The following is a 17097-nucleotide window of genomic DNA, read 5'->3' as shown; positions in this document are numbered from 1 at the left end:
CCCATTCATGTCTGCAAAACTGTACAATTAATTAATAAAATACCTGTGTGTGTGTACAAAATGAAAGGATTGATGAACTTTGGTGTTAGAAATTGATCATTTGGGTCATATCAGTGTTACCCTGCAGTCTTGAATCTTTCTCTCTCTGAGGAATATCTGCTTCAGTTATTTTAAAGCAGAGACTGGGTGAAGGGGAACCCGTGACAATTACTGAGCATAAACATTAAATTATTTATTTGCCAGCAACATAACATTATCTGTGTTCTGCCTCTAGCACAATCCTCCACAACCAGTTCATGATTTGCTTTGTGATTCGCTTCCACCTTGTGGTCAAAGTCTGTATTGCACACAACGCATGGACATGTTGCTGATGTTCTTCCACCACAGACACTATTAGAAGCCCCCCCCCCCCCCCCTTTCTTTTTTTCTTTTTGAAATTTAATAATGACATTATTTGCATGGCTAAATGAAAGAGAAGAAAATAACCAAGTAATGTAACATGCGGCATCATAGCTGTATTAGCTTAGCATAGCACTCAGCACTTAACTAACTCTAAACTCACCAAGTTTCACGTTCGTATAATTAAGTAAAAGAATACATGAGCAGACTCCTGCAGTACTGGAACACCTGTTGGGAAATTATATTAGATTGAAAAGAAAAATAGAGAAATTAAAAAGGGAAAGACCCTCCTTTTTCTAGAGCTGAAAAAACTAAGTGTCGAAGGGGCCCGAGCGAGGTGAGCCTGCAGGGATAGGTAAGACAAGTCGTGCGTATGTAAAATAGACACGCCCACACACACACACACACACACACACACACACACACACACACACAGAAAAAGAGTTTGGAAAACTTCATGTAATTGAATTAAAACACATAAAATAATTACTTTTTAACAATCATGGGTTTTACATAAGATCTCGGGGATGCATGGTTTCCCTCTTCACGGCCAGGGGATTCGGGTGGCCTGGGTGCCTTAGAAGCAGTAGGGATCTGGGGAGTTTGCGTACCACATGACATTCTGTAGTACGTTTGGACAGCCGCATCTGAATATCTTTTCTTTATGAATGGCACCAAAACAGAAGTTTGAGTGGATGGGTTAATTCCTCTCCTTGGGGGGAACGGTGATGCGTGTCTGTGTGGATGCCTCCGTTCTCTTTTCCTGAAAGGCAGTATGTTAAACATGTTTGAGTGCCAGAATCCACTTTACGCCGTTTGAGAAGGGGCCCAGTGAAGGGGCTCTGGGAGGGAACTGTCGCCGTTTTCCTTTTAAAGGAAGATCCAGGGGTTCTGTTTAGAAGAACCAGGGTCAATGGGTCTGGATCGTACATCTAGGAATAAGAGATATCAAAATACGTAAATACGCATAAATATACGCATATAAAATATACATAGGGCTGGACAGAGCGCAACAGGGAGGATAGATAAGGAAAGGTTGTACTTACCCATGGCTTGACGAGAGAGATGCGGGGGGGAGGGGGTTCAGTCTTCACGCTGGTAGGAGATAAGAGGAGGCCTCCCAAGTTTAGTAAATAATAAAGAAAACAGATATTGGCTTTTATTACTATGACGCTGTTAATGACGTCCACTTGTGCAGGCAAAAGTTTTCACTAGAACAAACTCAACGGCCCGTCAGATAAGACGTAAGAGAAAAGGTGCGAGCTAAGATAAGGGTACTCCCTAAAGGTACATGGATGCTTTAATTGTATATGACACACTGTAAACGATTGTTTCTTGTTGCATGTTCCACTTTCTGAGCGGAGCGTGTAACCCTGGGCCCAGCTGGGTTCATTTTGCTGTCTTGCTGACTGATGAATAAACCTGCTTCTTCTGAATCCAGTCTCCGTGAGTTCCGCTATGTTATTTCTCTAAAAATACAAGTCAGATTTGCTTAATTAAGTTCATAGTTTAACTTTGTCAGTTAGCAGGGTCAGTGCAGGCTGAAGTAGCCCATAATTTCCTGCACGCCAGGCTGAATTACACGACTGGATTGTAAAAAGTATAGACGTCTTTAACTTAGCCATATTAATGCTGTATATTCACCAGCGTAGCTTTACGGTGCATATCATGCAATAAAATATCAGCAACAGGCCTCGTCCCAGATGCAGATCTACAAAAGTAGGATTAGGATTGAATGTGCGTAGCTCTGGCTTTGTGGAGCCACAAGTTCATAATGATAAACATTTCCTGGATTGTGCTGTGTAGACTGGTGACTTTTTCTCCAGGTTAAATATGAAGTTCTTTGTAGAAGCAAATGTGAGGGCTTGTCTTACAGCTGAACGCAACCTCAGAGGAGCATGTTTGCTAGTAAAATTTATTAAAAACATCTATTCTTCCTGTCTTGGATGACTAAACGAACCACAAACATACCATACAGACCATCTCTAGAGGTTCTTTGAATACAGTTTACTTGTGGGCTGTTTTAGAGGGGTCCAAGTTCACACTCTGGATGCACCAATATTAAATTCTACAGGATTATAAATAACTAGCAGTTTCACAGATTAATGGTATTGTCATGTCAAAGCAAACTAGCAGCTCAATTTCCCATAATGCACCACGAACTACAACCATGGCCGATGACTACGACTCCCAATGGAACACAGACAAGGCACATTCTCCTGAGGACTAATCACACACACCTGTTCCCGATCACACTGACAATCACAAAACACTACTTAAGAGACTGCTCAGTCACATCTTCTATATTTTACCAAGCACTGCCATTGTTTTGTTTATTCTGGGTTTGAGTCTGCTTTACCTGCTAGCCGGATCGCTGCAGGTCTTTATTTATGTCTTTTGCCTTGTGCTCTGGATATTATAATCTTTATTAAAGCTCTCAACTGCAATTGCATCCATCCTAATCCTCATTATGGGACAGGTATCACCATATTCTAGTAATATTGACGTTTAACAGCAAAATCCACCCTGAGAAGGGTTACAAAGCTATTTCAAAGGCTCTGGGACTCCAAAGAACCACAGTGAGAGCCGTTATCTCCAACCGGAACAATTCAGCACAGTAGTGAACCTTCCCAGAAGTGGCCGACCCAGAAAGAGTGTCTTATTACACAGTTGAGGGTAAATCAAACCTGCAAATTAAATACTACATTAAATCCTAATGTCAGTGCAAAACTGTCCACATTTCCTTATGTCCAGCAGTCAGAGAGCCTGTGCTGGGATTTGGAGACAACACTTCTGTTACTCAGCTAGTGCAGCCTTCAGATGTTGGCATGAAGCAGGTGATTGAGCGATTCACACCAACTAACCAACCCAGTTACTATTTAAAATCAGAGAGATCCAAAATACAACAAATTAACATTCTGAACTTTCAGCAGTTGCATGTCACAGCCGATGAAAATTAGACTCCACAAACTCAGTGGTTCTTTTTCTATAAGTTATAAAAGCAAGGCAGACTGGAAGCAGTCACATGCAAACCTCATCACCTGCTCACCAAACAGATGAACAAGTAGGAGGATCTTTACCTGTCATGGTGGTCATGATGATTGTTCTAATAGGATTTTCAGTGCATGTGTCTACATGAAAGTATATTTTTACTAATGAAATAAATCTGGTGTTTGGATCTGTAGCACCTCCAGTTTTGTTTGTGCTTCTGATTGTTCTACTGCCGACTTCTGGTCAATGTAAGTATTGCAGTTCATACTATCTGTAGAATTACATTTTATAGAACACCTTTCTAAATTCTGACTACAAAATAGTTACAAGAGGTTTACATTTAAAATTGTTTATTGATGATATTAATGTATATTATTAATGCCTTTAGATACAGAAAATAGAAACATTACAAGAAATGAGTATATATTTATAACTGTAGATGTGAAATAAATGACAGTAATAGTGGCAAGTGCATTATATATGACTGTTCAGAGTACACACAGTGTATTTACAGGTTCTGTTACATTCACTATATTCTATATAAGAATTCTTCTTTACTACAACACACTGATGCATTAAACCCAGTATTGAACATACCCTCTCTGACTTTCTCCTCATCACTGTGTTCAGTGGCCTCTTGCAGCAAAAGCTGAACATGTTCAATATTAAAAAGTTGCAGTGAAATCTGACTTTAAAATTTCGGTTGCAAAGTCAAAGTGGGCGTGTTCCAATCAGAGCAATTAAATACGTTTATTCCTCTACTTCTGGCTAATCTTGTCCTCTGACACTGCCTACTGATTAAAGCTTAAATGTTGTAGGTTAAATAACATTTCAGTCAGTTTGAAATCTGCTCGACTTGAAGGTGAGCGTTTAGACGTTACAGATCATCCTTTTTCTTGTGGAAGATGTTTCCATCTGGCTGCACCTTCCAGGTCACTGTGGTGTTCTCCAACATGCCTTTTTCCTCCAGTTTCTGTTTGATCTGAGGATCAGAATCAGGATTTAATTACTCAAGCCAAAAAGAAAAGGAATACGTGTCACCGAGAAGACAAGAAATAATAAAAGGAGCAAAATTCTTGAGAATGAAAGAAATTTGAGAGTAAGAAATGCTAATATGGGTTTCTCCAAATTTCACAGACATCATGTGACTCACCTGATCTAAAATGGACGACTGCACAGCAGGATCAAACACACTCCCATCAGACTTCACCTGCAGTCTCATTATCTGACCCCTCGCTGGGTAAACTGTGGAACACACACACACACACACACACACACACACACACACACACACACACACACACACACACACACACACGCGTGCTTTAAATTCTCCATAATGTAAAGTTTTCCCTCTTCAGGACACTGCACCATCTGAATGAATATTATGATATATGGCTTAACAAGTTCAATCTTAAATGAACATTAATTGCACAGACACTCCTTTATGTGTTAGATTTGATTACGTTATCATTTTGTTTATGGTATATTTATATTTTTATACAGTAAAATTTCACAGTCATATTTCTAAATGACTTTTTGCACCAAATGAAATCAAATTGTGTTTAATTTGAACTTCATCTCCTTTCGTCTTCTTGTGCCGTCATTTGCTCGTGAACTGTGAGCTACTTTCTGCTGCATTCAAATATTTTAATGAGCTCTCATCAACCATCCCTTTACTTTATTATCTCAAGGGAAGTTTGCTCGATATAGCGGTAAATTTCTGAGAGACAGTTTACCCAGAAGGCACTGAACACCAACAAATTGTAGATGAAGGTGTTTATAAGCATAAAAAGGAGCATTTGTTATTATTATTATTATTATTATTACTACTACAACAGCCTTGCGGCTGCATTCTGAACCATATGGAGACGAGCAAGAGATCACTGAGGAAGACCCGAGTACAATGAATTACAATAATCTATCCATGATGTGATAACAGCATGAACATTTTTAAAAAAAAAAAGAAAATGACAAAGACAAAACTTAAATAGATTAATAATTACTTTTTGACTTGATATTAGAAGCAATAGCAGAGAAAACAGAAGACTCACTGGTGTGACAGAAGAAATAGTGCAGGTTGGCGCATTGTTCATCGTAGAACAGTCCGTTATTAACCACTGCACAGTACTCATAACCCCCAGCATTATCAGGTTGTCCAGGAGCCCATGGGATGTTTGAAGCGTTGGTCCCGTCTGACCACTTCCAAGTGCCTGTGTAAAGCCCAATCCAGGAATTACCCTGGATATTCCTCACCTGGTCTAACATCATGTTGTCTGAACTGTTAAGAGAGCTGGCCAAGTCTGTGTGATGTGTTCGGCAGTAAGTTTGAGCTTGAGGCCAGGTCATATAAGGACTACTGATGCCGATGAACCTGGCAGCACCACTGAAATTAGCTGTGAAAAAATAAATAAACAAAAGTCACGTCTCTGTCTCACAGACAATATGATACCAAGATACAACCCAAAATGTGAAAAACCAGCCATCAAACCAAGACTAGGCAAATTAACATCAGGATATTGACTCACCATTGTAGCATATGAAGGGAAATAGGTCTGTACATTGTTTATCATGCCATTCACCATTTATATTTATTAGAACACATGCTTGTTTTCCACCAACATTATCAGGCTGTCCAGTGTACCAATTGGTATAAGGGACATTCTTCAGTGGGAGATCGTTTAAGGACCAGCGCCAGCTATTGATGTCACTGTACAATCCGACCCAGGCAGATGTTGTCAGACCTTTGCTTGCTGCTTCTTTCTCAAATCGTAGCCAATCAGTATCACTTAGGATGGTTGCCAGGTCAGTGTACATCACCCTGCAGTAACTCTGTGCATCAGGCCAGGTCACCGGTGTCATCATCAGGTCATAAGTGTGAGGGACGGTTCTCAGGACGGATACAGTGACTGGGACCAGACCTGCTGGTGATATTATATTTTATGAAACACACAGTAAACTTTAACTGGTGAATATCTGAATATAGATAATCCTAATGGCTAAATTAAAGAATTAGCAATGTATAATGAACAATTCCATCCTGCAGTTCAGTTCAGTGACAATAAGTAAGTCAGTGATTTAGTTGGGCCTTGTTTTCTTTCCTCGCTTGTAAGCTCCTTCCTCTGAGGGTCTGAGGGAAAGATACCAGAATAGGAAACATGTACAGGAGGAATTGAGGAAATACATGATTGCCAAATCAGACCTCGCTTACTGACGTGACTTTAGTTATTGATGACTTGTTGCACATGGCATATAAAATAAATCTGCATGCAGAGAACTGAATAAATGTAAATGAAAATCTTATTGTGTGAAAACCCTAAAACTAAACACGGGGCAAACAATAACCAAAATCTCACTTGTAGCAAAGTCTCACTATATCAAGATTTCAACTGGTTGAGGCGGCCAAATATAGATCAGATTCCGATCAGAGAATCAGGAGTGGAGAGGAGATTCTTGATAATGAAACATTTATTTACAGTCTTAAATATACATCCGAGGTACGCAGCTGTGATATTGTATGTGGAACGTACTGCATGAACGCATTACACCGAACATAACCAGCAGCATGTAAGAATTAGCAGTCATCTGTGCATCGCTAATAACGGAACGTGCAGGAAGCGATAATCTAACATTAGTTCCTAGGACAAGCTTTCTGACTTCACTAATCACAAAAACACAAACACGCACTCAAACTTAATTCGCGACAAACAAAGAGAGAACACAGGGAACTTAAATAAGGAGTCTATTAAGAAATATAACACCGGTGTGACTGATCATAACAGGAAATGGGGTAAACAACAGAAGAAGTAGTTCGACAAAGTGAGTGTGTGTGCCCTCTAGTGGTCCAGGGAGGAACTGCCTCTGGTAGGATTCATCTCATCTGCCAGCCTCTTCATCAAATCAGTTTTATTATTTATTTTACAAAGTTTATATATTCAATGTTGTATGTTTAATTTCGTGTGTGTGTGTATATGTGTGTGTGTGTATATGTGTGTGTGTGTGTGTATATATATATATATATATATATATATATATATATATATATATATATATATATATATATATACATACACACACACACAATTCTATAATTTCTCATGAAATATAAGTAAAATAAATATAACAAATATAAATAAAATAAAAGAATTATAGTAGTTTATGACAAATTGGTAAGAGTAAACAAACAAACAAAAAATTATGGGTAAAATAAATAAATAGCTAAACTTGTTAAAGTCAGTAAAATAGAGAAAGTTAGAAACTGAAAAATAAAGAGACAGCAAATGATAAAGGCAGAGTAATATAAAGCTATTGTTTATTTACAGTTTAGTAAAATCAGATATAAATAGGATTAGAGGTAAGTGCAATATTAATGTGTGTAATATTAATGAGTGGTTTATAAAAATGCTCTCACCAGTGAGAAACAGGAGAAACAGATTCAGCTTCATGATGGACGGACAGCTGAGGAGTCAGAAAAAAAATCACAATCTGAAGGACAAAATAAAAGTCTGTAAGTATCAAATACAAAGTGATTTATTTGTGCAACTTTGTAAATGATTCTCTAATCAAGCTTTCCATCATGATCATGATCAGGTGTCAGGTTAGAGCCGATAAGCTTGCGGGACTACAGCATCCATCAGCACTGCTCATGTTCACGTCACTCACCAAGTCACATGATCACAAACACCTGGAGCAGGTTTATGCACAATGCAGCACTAGTATTTAACTCACATCTGTATAGCGCTCGGTCTAGTGTCTGTTGTAAGTAAGGTTGTTGTGGTTGATTTTCTGATCCATGCCATGTTCATGTTTATTCCATGTCTTGTCTTGTTTGTGTATGTTACTGTACATAGTCCTAGTCTTTGTTCACATGAGTTTCACTCTAAATAAAATACTCTGCACTCGTTTCCTTCTCCAAACCACCATGACTTAATGAAATAAGAATTAAGAGCCTCGTCGTAGTTCTGGACAGGAAGAGACCGTCTGATGGACACAGAAAGAGACCGACCACAGTCTGTCACGTGATGTAAATGATAATTCCAGAATAAATGAACGCTGGAGTTTATTCTCTGATACAGGGAAGATTACTGGCGCTTTGCTAATAAGAAACACAACAGTGTTTACATTTACTTACAAATAAAATAATTAAATAAGTTTATCAGTGATCAAGTATTACCATCTTAAATAAATAAATTTATTATATAAAAAAAAAATTGCAAAAATATCGTGAAATTGTCTTATTTTATCGCGAGATCATTTTGCTTGTTTCGCACATTTATTTTTTAAAAGAAGCTAAATTATTTGCCAATACAATGAAAGCGATTTTAAGCTGAAATGTAAAGTGTCTGGAAATACGCTTAAAATAATTATTTTTAAATATTTGTTAAATAATAATCTCATAATATGAGAACTTTTCCTTTGTTCAAGATATTTACACTTGTTAAGTTTTTTTGCAGTGAGTGGATAAATAAATAAAATCCACTTTCCAGTGAGACACGAAAGAAAAAGAGTTATCTTCATGATGGACAAGTAGCTGTGGGAGTCACAGAAGGTTTGTGTCCATTTAAAAGTACTGACAGGGGCAACATTACAAGATCATCTCATCATGATTAATGTGCAAACAAGAAGAGAAGCAACAATTCATTCATGAAGTCTAAGACCTTAAAAGGAAAAATCCCACAATAATAATCGTTTAAATAATAGAAATATTTTTATGCTAATATCGCCATAATCTCAGTGTATCTTAATCTGCCAGAGACATAACTTTAGGACTGAAATAGAATATAAGGAATATTTATAAAGTATAAATAATATAAAGTATCAAATATACAACACAATAATCGTCCAACCGAGTCTCACATTTTTACCGTAAATCACGGCGTCTGCATACGACTCATTTTTAATGTAGAGAAATGTTCATACAGGACTCCTGATCACTTCAGAGACTGTGCAGTGTTTTATCATCAATATCTTACAGGATATGCTTTTCCCCATGCACGTAAAAACAAGTGAAACACTTCATACCTGTGAAGGGAAGATTTGAAGGCTGTTGCTTCTTCAGTAGCTCTGTACGTTTCTGATCTTTGCTGCAAGTGATGTTCTGTAAATCGTATCTGGGTAGGAACATCTTCACATTTCAGATTTCTTATGCAAACCTTTCGGAACGTCAGGAATTTACAGTGTGGAGACCTGATTTCCCTAGGGTACGAGTCTGCTTGCTTAAACAACTACAACATGGAAATACTGACTGATTGCTCTTAGTCAACCTCCAGATGCTTTCCCTTACTTTAATTCTTTACTGTACTTGGATTACGCTCATTTTAATCCCCACACTTGCTGATAATACTTTGTGTAGCCCACTAGAAAATGTAAATAAATAAATATTTTAAACCGGATTTAAAATCATGTAGATTAATTTAAAAATAAAGCAGAATGTAAACCACTATACTTTCAAATACGTTATTTGAACCAGTTAAAATGTTTCATGTAGATAATTTCGACCAATTAACACCATTCTGCACCTAGATCCCGCCTTGATTGACAGGTGACAGCGGGAGAGGGTTTTATTTATATATATATATATTTTACTGCGCAGACGCACACAGCCAAAGCGAGGAGAGAAAAGGAGACAGAAAAAATAGAAAAAAAGCCTAAATTATAATTTTATATTATAAATAACCGTTTGAAAGAGTGAAAACAAAGGTCGGAACAGTAGTACTGCCAGTTGGAGCGCTGAGGAACTTCAGTGTGTAGCATTTATTTACAGCAAAATGCTTTCTTTTAAATGAGTATAATATAATCACCGCTCCACAAAACACTTTCTGTTTCTGTACAGTTTACAAGAATTTAAATATAAAAATAAAAAGAGAAATGAATAAGAAATAATTACAAATAAGAAATAAGACAAGAAATATGAAATATATGTACAGGAATGTGCACAAAGGGGTACAGAATGTGCAGAATGTTACGTGTAGTATCAGTACAAAGCGCAGTGTATCAGTGGATTGCAGTGTGACTGGAGAGTCTTTATGGAGTCCTAAAGGATCTGTATGGTGGACATTTCCGTGTTGAGGAGTCTGATGGCCTGAAGGAAGAAGCTCCTCCTGATCCTCTCACCCATTCATGTCTGCAAAACTGTACAATTAATTAATAAAATAATTAACAATAATTAATAATTAATAAAATACCTGCGTGTATCCAAAATAACCAAGTAATGTAACATGCGGCATCATAGCTGTATTAGCTTAGCATAGCACTCAGCACTTAACTAACTCTAAACTTAACTCACCAAGTTTCACGTTCGTATAATTAAGTAAAAGAATACATGAGCAGACTCCTGCAGTACTGGAACACCTGTTGGGAAATTATATTAGATTGAAAAGGAAAATGGAGAAATTAAAAAGGAAAAGACCCTCCTTTTTCTAGAGCTGAAAAAACTAAGTGTGGAAGCGGCCCGAGCGAGGTGAGCCTGCAGGGATAGGTAAGACAAGTCGTGCGTATGTAAAATAGACACGCACACACACACACACACACACACACATGCACAGAAAAGAGTTTGGAAAACTTCATGTAATTGAATTAAAACACATAAAAGAATTACTTTTTAACAGTCATGGGTTTTACATAAGATCTCGGGGATGCATGGTTTCCCTCTTCACGGCCAGGGGATTCGGGTGGCCTGGGTGCCTTAGAAGCAGTAGGGATCTGGGGAGTTTGCGTACCACATGACATTCTGTAGTACGTTTGGACAGCCGCATCTGAATATCTTTTCTTTATGAATGGCACCAAAACAGAAGTTTGAGTGGATGGGTTAATTCCTCTCCTTGGGGGGACCAGTGATGCGTGTCTGTGTGGATGCCTCCGTTCTCTTTTCCTGAAAGGCAGTACGTTAAACATGTTTGAGTGCCAGAATCCACTTTACGCCGTTTGAGAAGGGGCCCGGTGAAGGGGGTCTGGGAGGGAACTGTCGCCGTTTTCCTTTTAAAGGAAGATCCAGGGGTCTGTTTAGAAGAACCAGGGTCAATGGGTCTGGATCGTACATCTAGGAATAAGAGATATCAAAATACGTAAATATGCATATATATATATATATACGCATATAAAATATACATAGGGCTGGACAGAGCGCAACAGGGAGGATAGATAAGGAAAGGCTGTACTTACCCATGGCTTGACGAGAGAGATGCGGGGGGGGGGGGGGGGGGGGGGTTCAGTCTTCACGCTGGTAGGAGATAAGAGGAGGCCTCCCAAGTTTAGTAAATAATAAAGAAAACAGATATTGGCTTTTTATTACTATGACGCTGTTAATGACGTCCACTTGTGCAGGCAAAAGTTTTCACTAGAACAAACTCAACGGCCCGTCAGATAAGACGTAAGAGAAAAGGTGCGAGCTAAGATAAGGGTACTCCCTAAAGGTACATGGATGCTTTAATTGTATATGACACACTGTCAACCATTGTTTCTTGTTGCATGTTCCACTTTCTGAGCGGAGCGTGTAACCCTGGGCCCAGCTGGGTTCATTTTGCTGTCTTGCTGACTGATGAATAAACCTGCTTCTTCTGAATCCAGTCTCCGTGAGTTCCGCTATGTTATTTCTCTAAAAATACAAGTCAGATTTGCTTAATTAAGTTCATAGTTTAAATTTGTGAGCTAGCAGGGCCAGTGCAGGCTGAAGTAGCCCAAAATTTCCTGCACACCAGGCTGAATTACACGACTGGATTGTAAAAAGTATAGACGTCTTTAACTTAGCCATATTCATGCTGTATATTCACCAGCGTAGCTTTACGGTGCATATCATGCAATAAAATATCAGCAACAGGCCTCGTCCCAGATGCAGATCTACAAAAGTAGGATTAGGATTGAATGTGCGTAGCTCTGGCTTTGTGGAGCCACAAGTTCATAATGATAAACATTTCCTGGATTGTGCTGTGTAGACTGGTGACTTTTTCTCCAGGTTAAATATGAAGTTCTTTGTAGAAGCAAATGTGAGGGCTTGTCTTACAGCTGAACGCAACCTCAGAGGAGCATGTTTGCTAGTAAAATTTATTCAAAAAAATCTATTCTTCCTGTCTTGGACGACAAAACGAACCACAAACATACCATACAGACCATCTCTAGAGGTTCTTTGCATACAGTTTACTTGTGGGCTGTTTTAGAGGGGTCCAAGTTCACACTCTGGATGCACCAATATTAAATTCTACAGGATTATAAATAACTAGCAGTTTCACAGATTAATGGTATTGTCATGTCAAAGCAAACTATCACCTCAATTTCCCATAATGCACCACGAATAGACTTCAGTTCAGCATTCAACTCAATCATTCCTCAGCACCTGATTGGAAAGCTGAACCTGCTGCGCTTTAACTCCTCCCTCTGCAACTGGATCCTGGACTTCTTGACTGGGAGACCTCCATCAGTCCAGATTGGGAACGACATCTCCAGCACCACCACGCTGAGCACTGGAGCCCCCCAGAGCTGTGTGCTCAGTCCACTGCTCTTCACTCTGCTGACTCACGACTGTGCAGCAATGCACAGCTCCAATCACATCATCAAGTTCGCCGATGACACGACTGCGGTGGGTCTCATCAGCAAGAACAACGAGTCAGCATACAGAGAGGAGGTGCAGCAGCTAACAGACTGGTGCAGAACCAATAACCTGTTTCTGAATGTGGACAAAACAAAAGAGATGGTTGTTAACCTCAGGAGAGCATGGAGTGACCACTCTCCACTGAACATCGATGGCTCCTCCGTGGAGATTGTCAAGAGCATCAAATTCCTTGGTGTTCACCTGACGGAGAACCTTACCTGGTCCCTCAACACCAGCTCCATAGCCAAGAAAGCCTAGCAGCATCTCTCCTTTCTGCGAAGGCTGAAGAAAGCCCATCTCCCACCCCTCATCCTCACCACGTCCAACAGAGGAACTACTGAGAGCATCTTGAACAGCTGCATCACTGTCTGGTTCAGAAATTGCTCCTCATCGGATTGCAAGACCCTGCAGCGGATTGTGAAGACAGCTGAGAAGATCATTGGGCTCTCTCTCCCCATCACAGACATTTACACCACACGCTGCATCTGCAAAGCCACCAGCGTTGTGGAGGACCCCACACACCCCTCACAGTCCCCACACACACACTCCTCACAAACACTCTTCACCCTCCTGCCGTCTGGAAAAAGGTACCGAAGCATTCAGGCCCTCAAAACCAGACTGTGTAACAGCTTGTTCCCCCAAGCCATCAGACTCCTCAATACTCAGAGACTGGACTGATATACGCACACACACACACTCTCTCTCTCTCTCTCTCTCTGAACTGAACACCATCCAACTTCCATTGAGATATTTGCACATTCCTGCACTGACACTGTTGCATTTTTTGCTGCTACTGTATTAGAAAAATATAGTATCTAATTTATTGTCACTATAGACACTTTATATACACTTTACCTGGCTGCTGCCACAATAACTGCTATGTTCATATTTGTTATAAGCTAAGCTGCTGAATAATCAGTCTTAGTGTGTTATGTTTACATTTATACCATTCTTAAATGATATTGTTACTCCTTGGCTCCTATCTTCTGCACTACCTGTTATATCAGACACTTCCACACTAACTCTGTCCTGTGTCGTTAGCACACGTTTCCATGTGCACTTTATGTAGAATGTTTGTGGATCTTATTAGTTCTGTGTCTCATGTGGTTTAGTGTGTTGTTTTGTGTAGCACCATGGCCCTAGAGGAACATTGTTTTGTTTCACTGTGTACTGTACCAACTGCATGTGGCTGAAATGACAAAACCACTTGAACTTGAACTACAAACAAGGCTGATGACTACAACTCCCAATGGAACACAGACACCACACCGTCTCCTGAAGATTAATCGCACACACCTGTTCCCAATCACACAGACAATCTCAAAACACTACTTAAGAGACGGTTCATTCACATAATCTCTGTAGATTATTAAACCGTCCATTGTTTTGTCTGTTCTGGTGTTGATTTCTGCCTTACCTGCTCTAGCCTGATCACCTGATCGGTGCAGGTCTTTTTTCATGTCTTTTGCCTTGCTCTCTGGATATTATAATCTTTATTAAAGCTCGTAACTGCAATTGCATCCATCCTAACCCTCATTATTCCATCATTCCAGGAGAAAAATGAACTGCAAAACTAGAGATTTATAGTTTAATTATAAAAGATTGCAGCACTGCTGCTGTTATTTTCCTTCATGTCACATTTAAATAGTGAATATTCTGTTAGAAATGAAGAAACACTTACCATGTACAGTACGGCCAGTACAAGACCTCTGATCTCAGCAGAGAAACAGGCCTCAAGTTGAGAGTAGATCTACACAGAAGGTACAGACACACTGACTGCACTGTAGTAATAAGGATTATAAACTGATCGTGACTTTGACAATAAGAATAGCATGTTTTATGCTGATGTTTGATTCTTAGTTTCAGATCTGTGTGACCTGATCCTGCTTTTCCAATTACTTAAATCAACATTAGATTTCTTTTGGAGTTCCTTTATCACAACTTCTCGTGTTACAACCTGGAACTGAAGGAGTTTTATGGCATTTCCAAGCTGTAGTTTGTACTAAAGATGTCACAGAAATAATCAAATACAGGACAAAAATCATATCACTAAATAAGCAACAAAGTTAGATAAGGTTAAAATCTAACAGTAGGTTATAACTAAGAATATAAATAAATACATTTATAATAAAATTACATGATTTAGCTAATTTATTATTATTTAAAAAAAAATATTTCATCATCTAAATGATTTCACCATTGGAAAGGAGAATGCTTAGTCATGTCTTGAAGTTCCTTTCCTCTGAACTTTCATTTGCATTGTGTTTATCTGGAACTTGAAGCTTCTGAGGTAAAACAAATTCATGCAAATTGTCACTTGGATGTAAATCACCGCTCCAAGACAAGGAGACCTGGCCTCTGAAAAGAACTTTACTTTTGTCCTAAAGCTAAATTATTTCTGTATCAAAACAATTATATAAATTTAATACATTTTACTCGAGCAAAAAGTGAATTTATTCAGTGCATAAATCCTGATATTTATTAAAAAATTCATAATGTCACACACTAAAGGGCTGTGTGTTCCACAGTCTTACCAGTAAAGAAACAACAGATAGTGAAACTGCACAAACCCAAAGAGATGCAGTTTAGTGTGAAAACTGAAATTTATTCATTTTTTTATTTGACCTTAAACGCATTGCATTTTGGATTAAAAAATGTTAGAATTTTTTTTTTTAAAAAAACCTGAAATTTCAATGTGTTCAATATTTACTACAAGAGATTCTGAACTGTTTCTAGGTCACCACTTAACTTGAAGCAAATTTGTGCTATGGATCACCTGAACTCTATATTAATTCTTATCTCTTCCACTGAAGCACCTGTTCAGACGACACTGATGGATTTGTTCTGACGTGGATCATACGTTTTTACACAAACTTGTGGAGTCTTGAGCTCGAGTGCACGCGGTCATTAAAGAAAAACCAGGACGTAGCAACTACTAAAGAATTCTGAAATGTTTCCAAGATTCTATTTTTCTTTTTTGGACCCCACTGTATGTACTTTGAAACAACTTCATTGAAATTAAAATATATTCATTTCAGTATTCAGTAATTTATATGTACTCCTTGTACATGTTTAAGATGTTACAGCATTTAAACAGTGTATTTAATAGAGAGCTCAAAGAAGACCGATCTGAACGTGCAAAGTATTATCAGCAAGTGTGGGGATTAAAATGAGCGTAATCCAAGTACAGTAAAGAATTAAAGTAAGGGAAAGCATCTGGAGGTTGACTAAGAGCAATCAGTCAGTATTTCCATGTTGTAGTTTTTTAAGCAAGCAGACTCGTACCCTAGGGAAATCAGGTCTCCACACTGTAAATTCCTGACGTTCTGTTATCATTGTTGATGCTCAAGAAAGGTTTGCATAAGAAATCTGAAATGTCCCCCATTCTGTCCTGTTTTTTCATATTCTATCCCTGATTTTGGTTTGCTTTCTTCACAATAACATGAAAATGTCTGTAGTATTAAAATATTAATGATCGATCAGTCCTAGCAATATAGTAGCCAAAAAATCTGGCCTGTTTTCAGGTACTTGCACTAATTTCACCATCTTGTTGTTGTGTAATGGTGAGCATGGCAACAAGAATCATGTGCTTCTGTTTGGTTTCTGTTTCGTCAGTCTTTGTTTTCCTAGTTGTTTACCCTTATCTCATTTTCCCTTTTATAGTTTGTATATATAAATCCTGTTTTTTTCTTTGTAAGAGCTGTCTATTTTTTAAGTGATCACTGGGGCTAGCAAGCTAAAAAGTTCAGTAGCACGAAGGGACACACATATTCAAAAATACACTGCCTGTACAAACATTTCGGTTCAAACATTCATATCCGAGAATTGAAAAACTCCTGACATTGTAGAGATCATTAATCAAAACAAATGCAGCCTAATAATCCAGTAATATACTGACTGAAAGGTCCCTAAGATTAAAGGAGGCGGGTTAATATCATTGTAATAATCTGTTAAATACAAGAATAATAACATTTTAAACCTTTTATTTTCACCACTGGAATCTGCTTGTTTGTTCTGCACATGTGTTTGAGACATGATGCTCTTCTTGGGCACAACTGTAAGAAAACATTCTCCAAGTTACACATTTTAATCTCTTTAAAATTATTGTAAGGTTTGGTTTGGCA

At 38.4% G+C, this 17097-nt stretch overlaps 1 protein-coding gene across 1 annotated transcript; it reads right to left on the bottom strand.

Annotated features, from left to right (window-relative positions):
* Positions 1-3728: 3728 nt before the first annotated feature.
* Positions 3729-9514, bottom strand: LOC128629409 (macrophage mannose receptor 1). The gene is made up of 5 exons (XM_053677364.1): positions 9412-9514; positions 5919-6311; positions 5445-5786; positions 4544-4635; positions 3729-4372 (listed from the first exon to the last, which is right to left on the bottom strand). Exons 1-5 carry the CDS (start codon positions 9512-9514, stop codon positions 4268-4270), a joined length of 1035 nt encoding a protein of 344 aa, XP_053533339.1. The 3' UTR covers positions 3729-4267.
* Positions 9515-17097: the final 7583 nt, after the last annotated feature.

Source organism: Ictalurus punctatus, chromosome 29 (assembly GCF_001660625.3).
Source record: "Ictalurus punctatus breed USDA103 chromosome 29, Coco_2.0, whole genome shotgun sequence".
NCBI lineage: Eukaryota > Metazoa > Chordata > Actinopteri > Siluriformes > Ictaluridae > Ictalurus > Ictalurus punctatus.
The sequence above is the reverse complement of the archived record's forward strand: the minus strand, read 5'-3'. Positions and strand labels throughout refer to the sequence as shown.

What these genes read in the sequence shown, in the direction of transcription:
- LOC128629409 (XM_053677364.1), bottom strand. Translation starts at nt 9,514, where the DNA reads ATGTTCCTACCCAGATACGATTTACAGAACATCACTTGCAGCAAAGAT. An exon ending in CTATTTCTTCTGTCACACCA is followed by an intron (nt 4,636 to 5,444) that starts GTGAGTCTTCTG and finishes TGTGTTCCACAG; the next exon opens with TTTACCCAGCGAGGGGTCAG. An exon ending in AGTCGTCCATTTTAGATCAG is followed by an intron (nt 4,373 to 4,543) that starts GTGAGTCACATG and finishes TCTGATCCTCAG; the next exon opens with ATCAAACAGAAACTGGAGGA.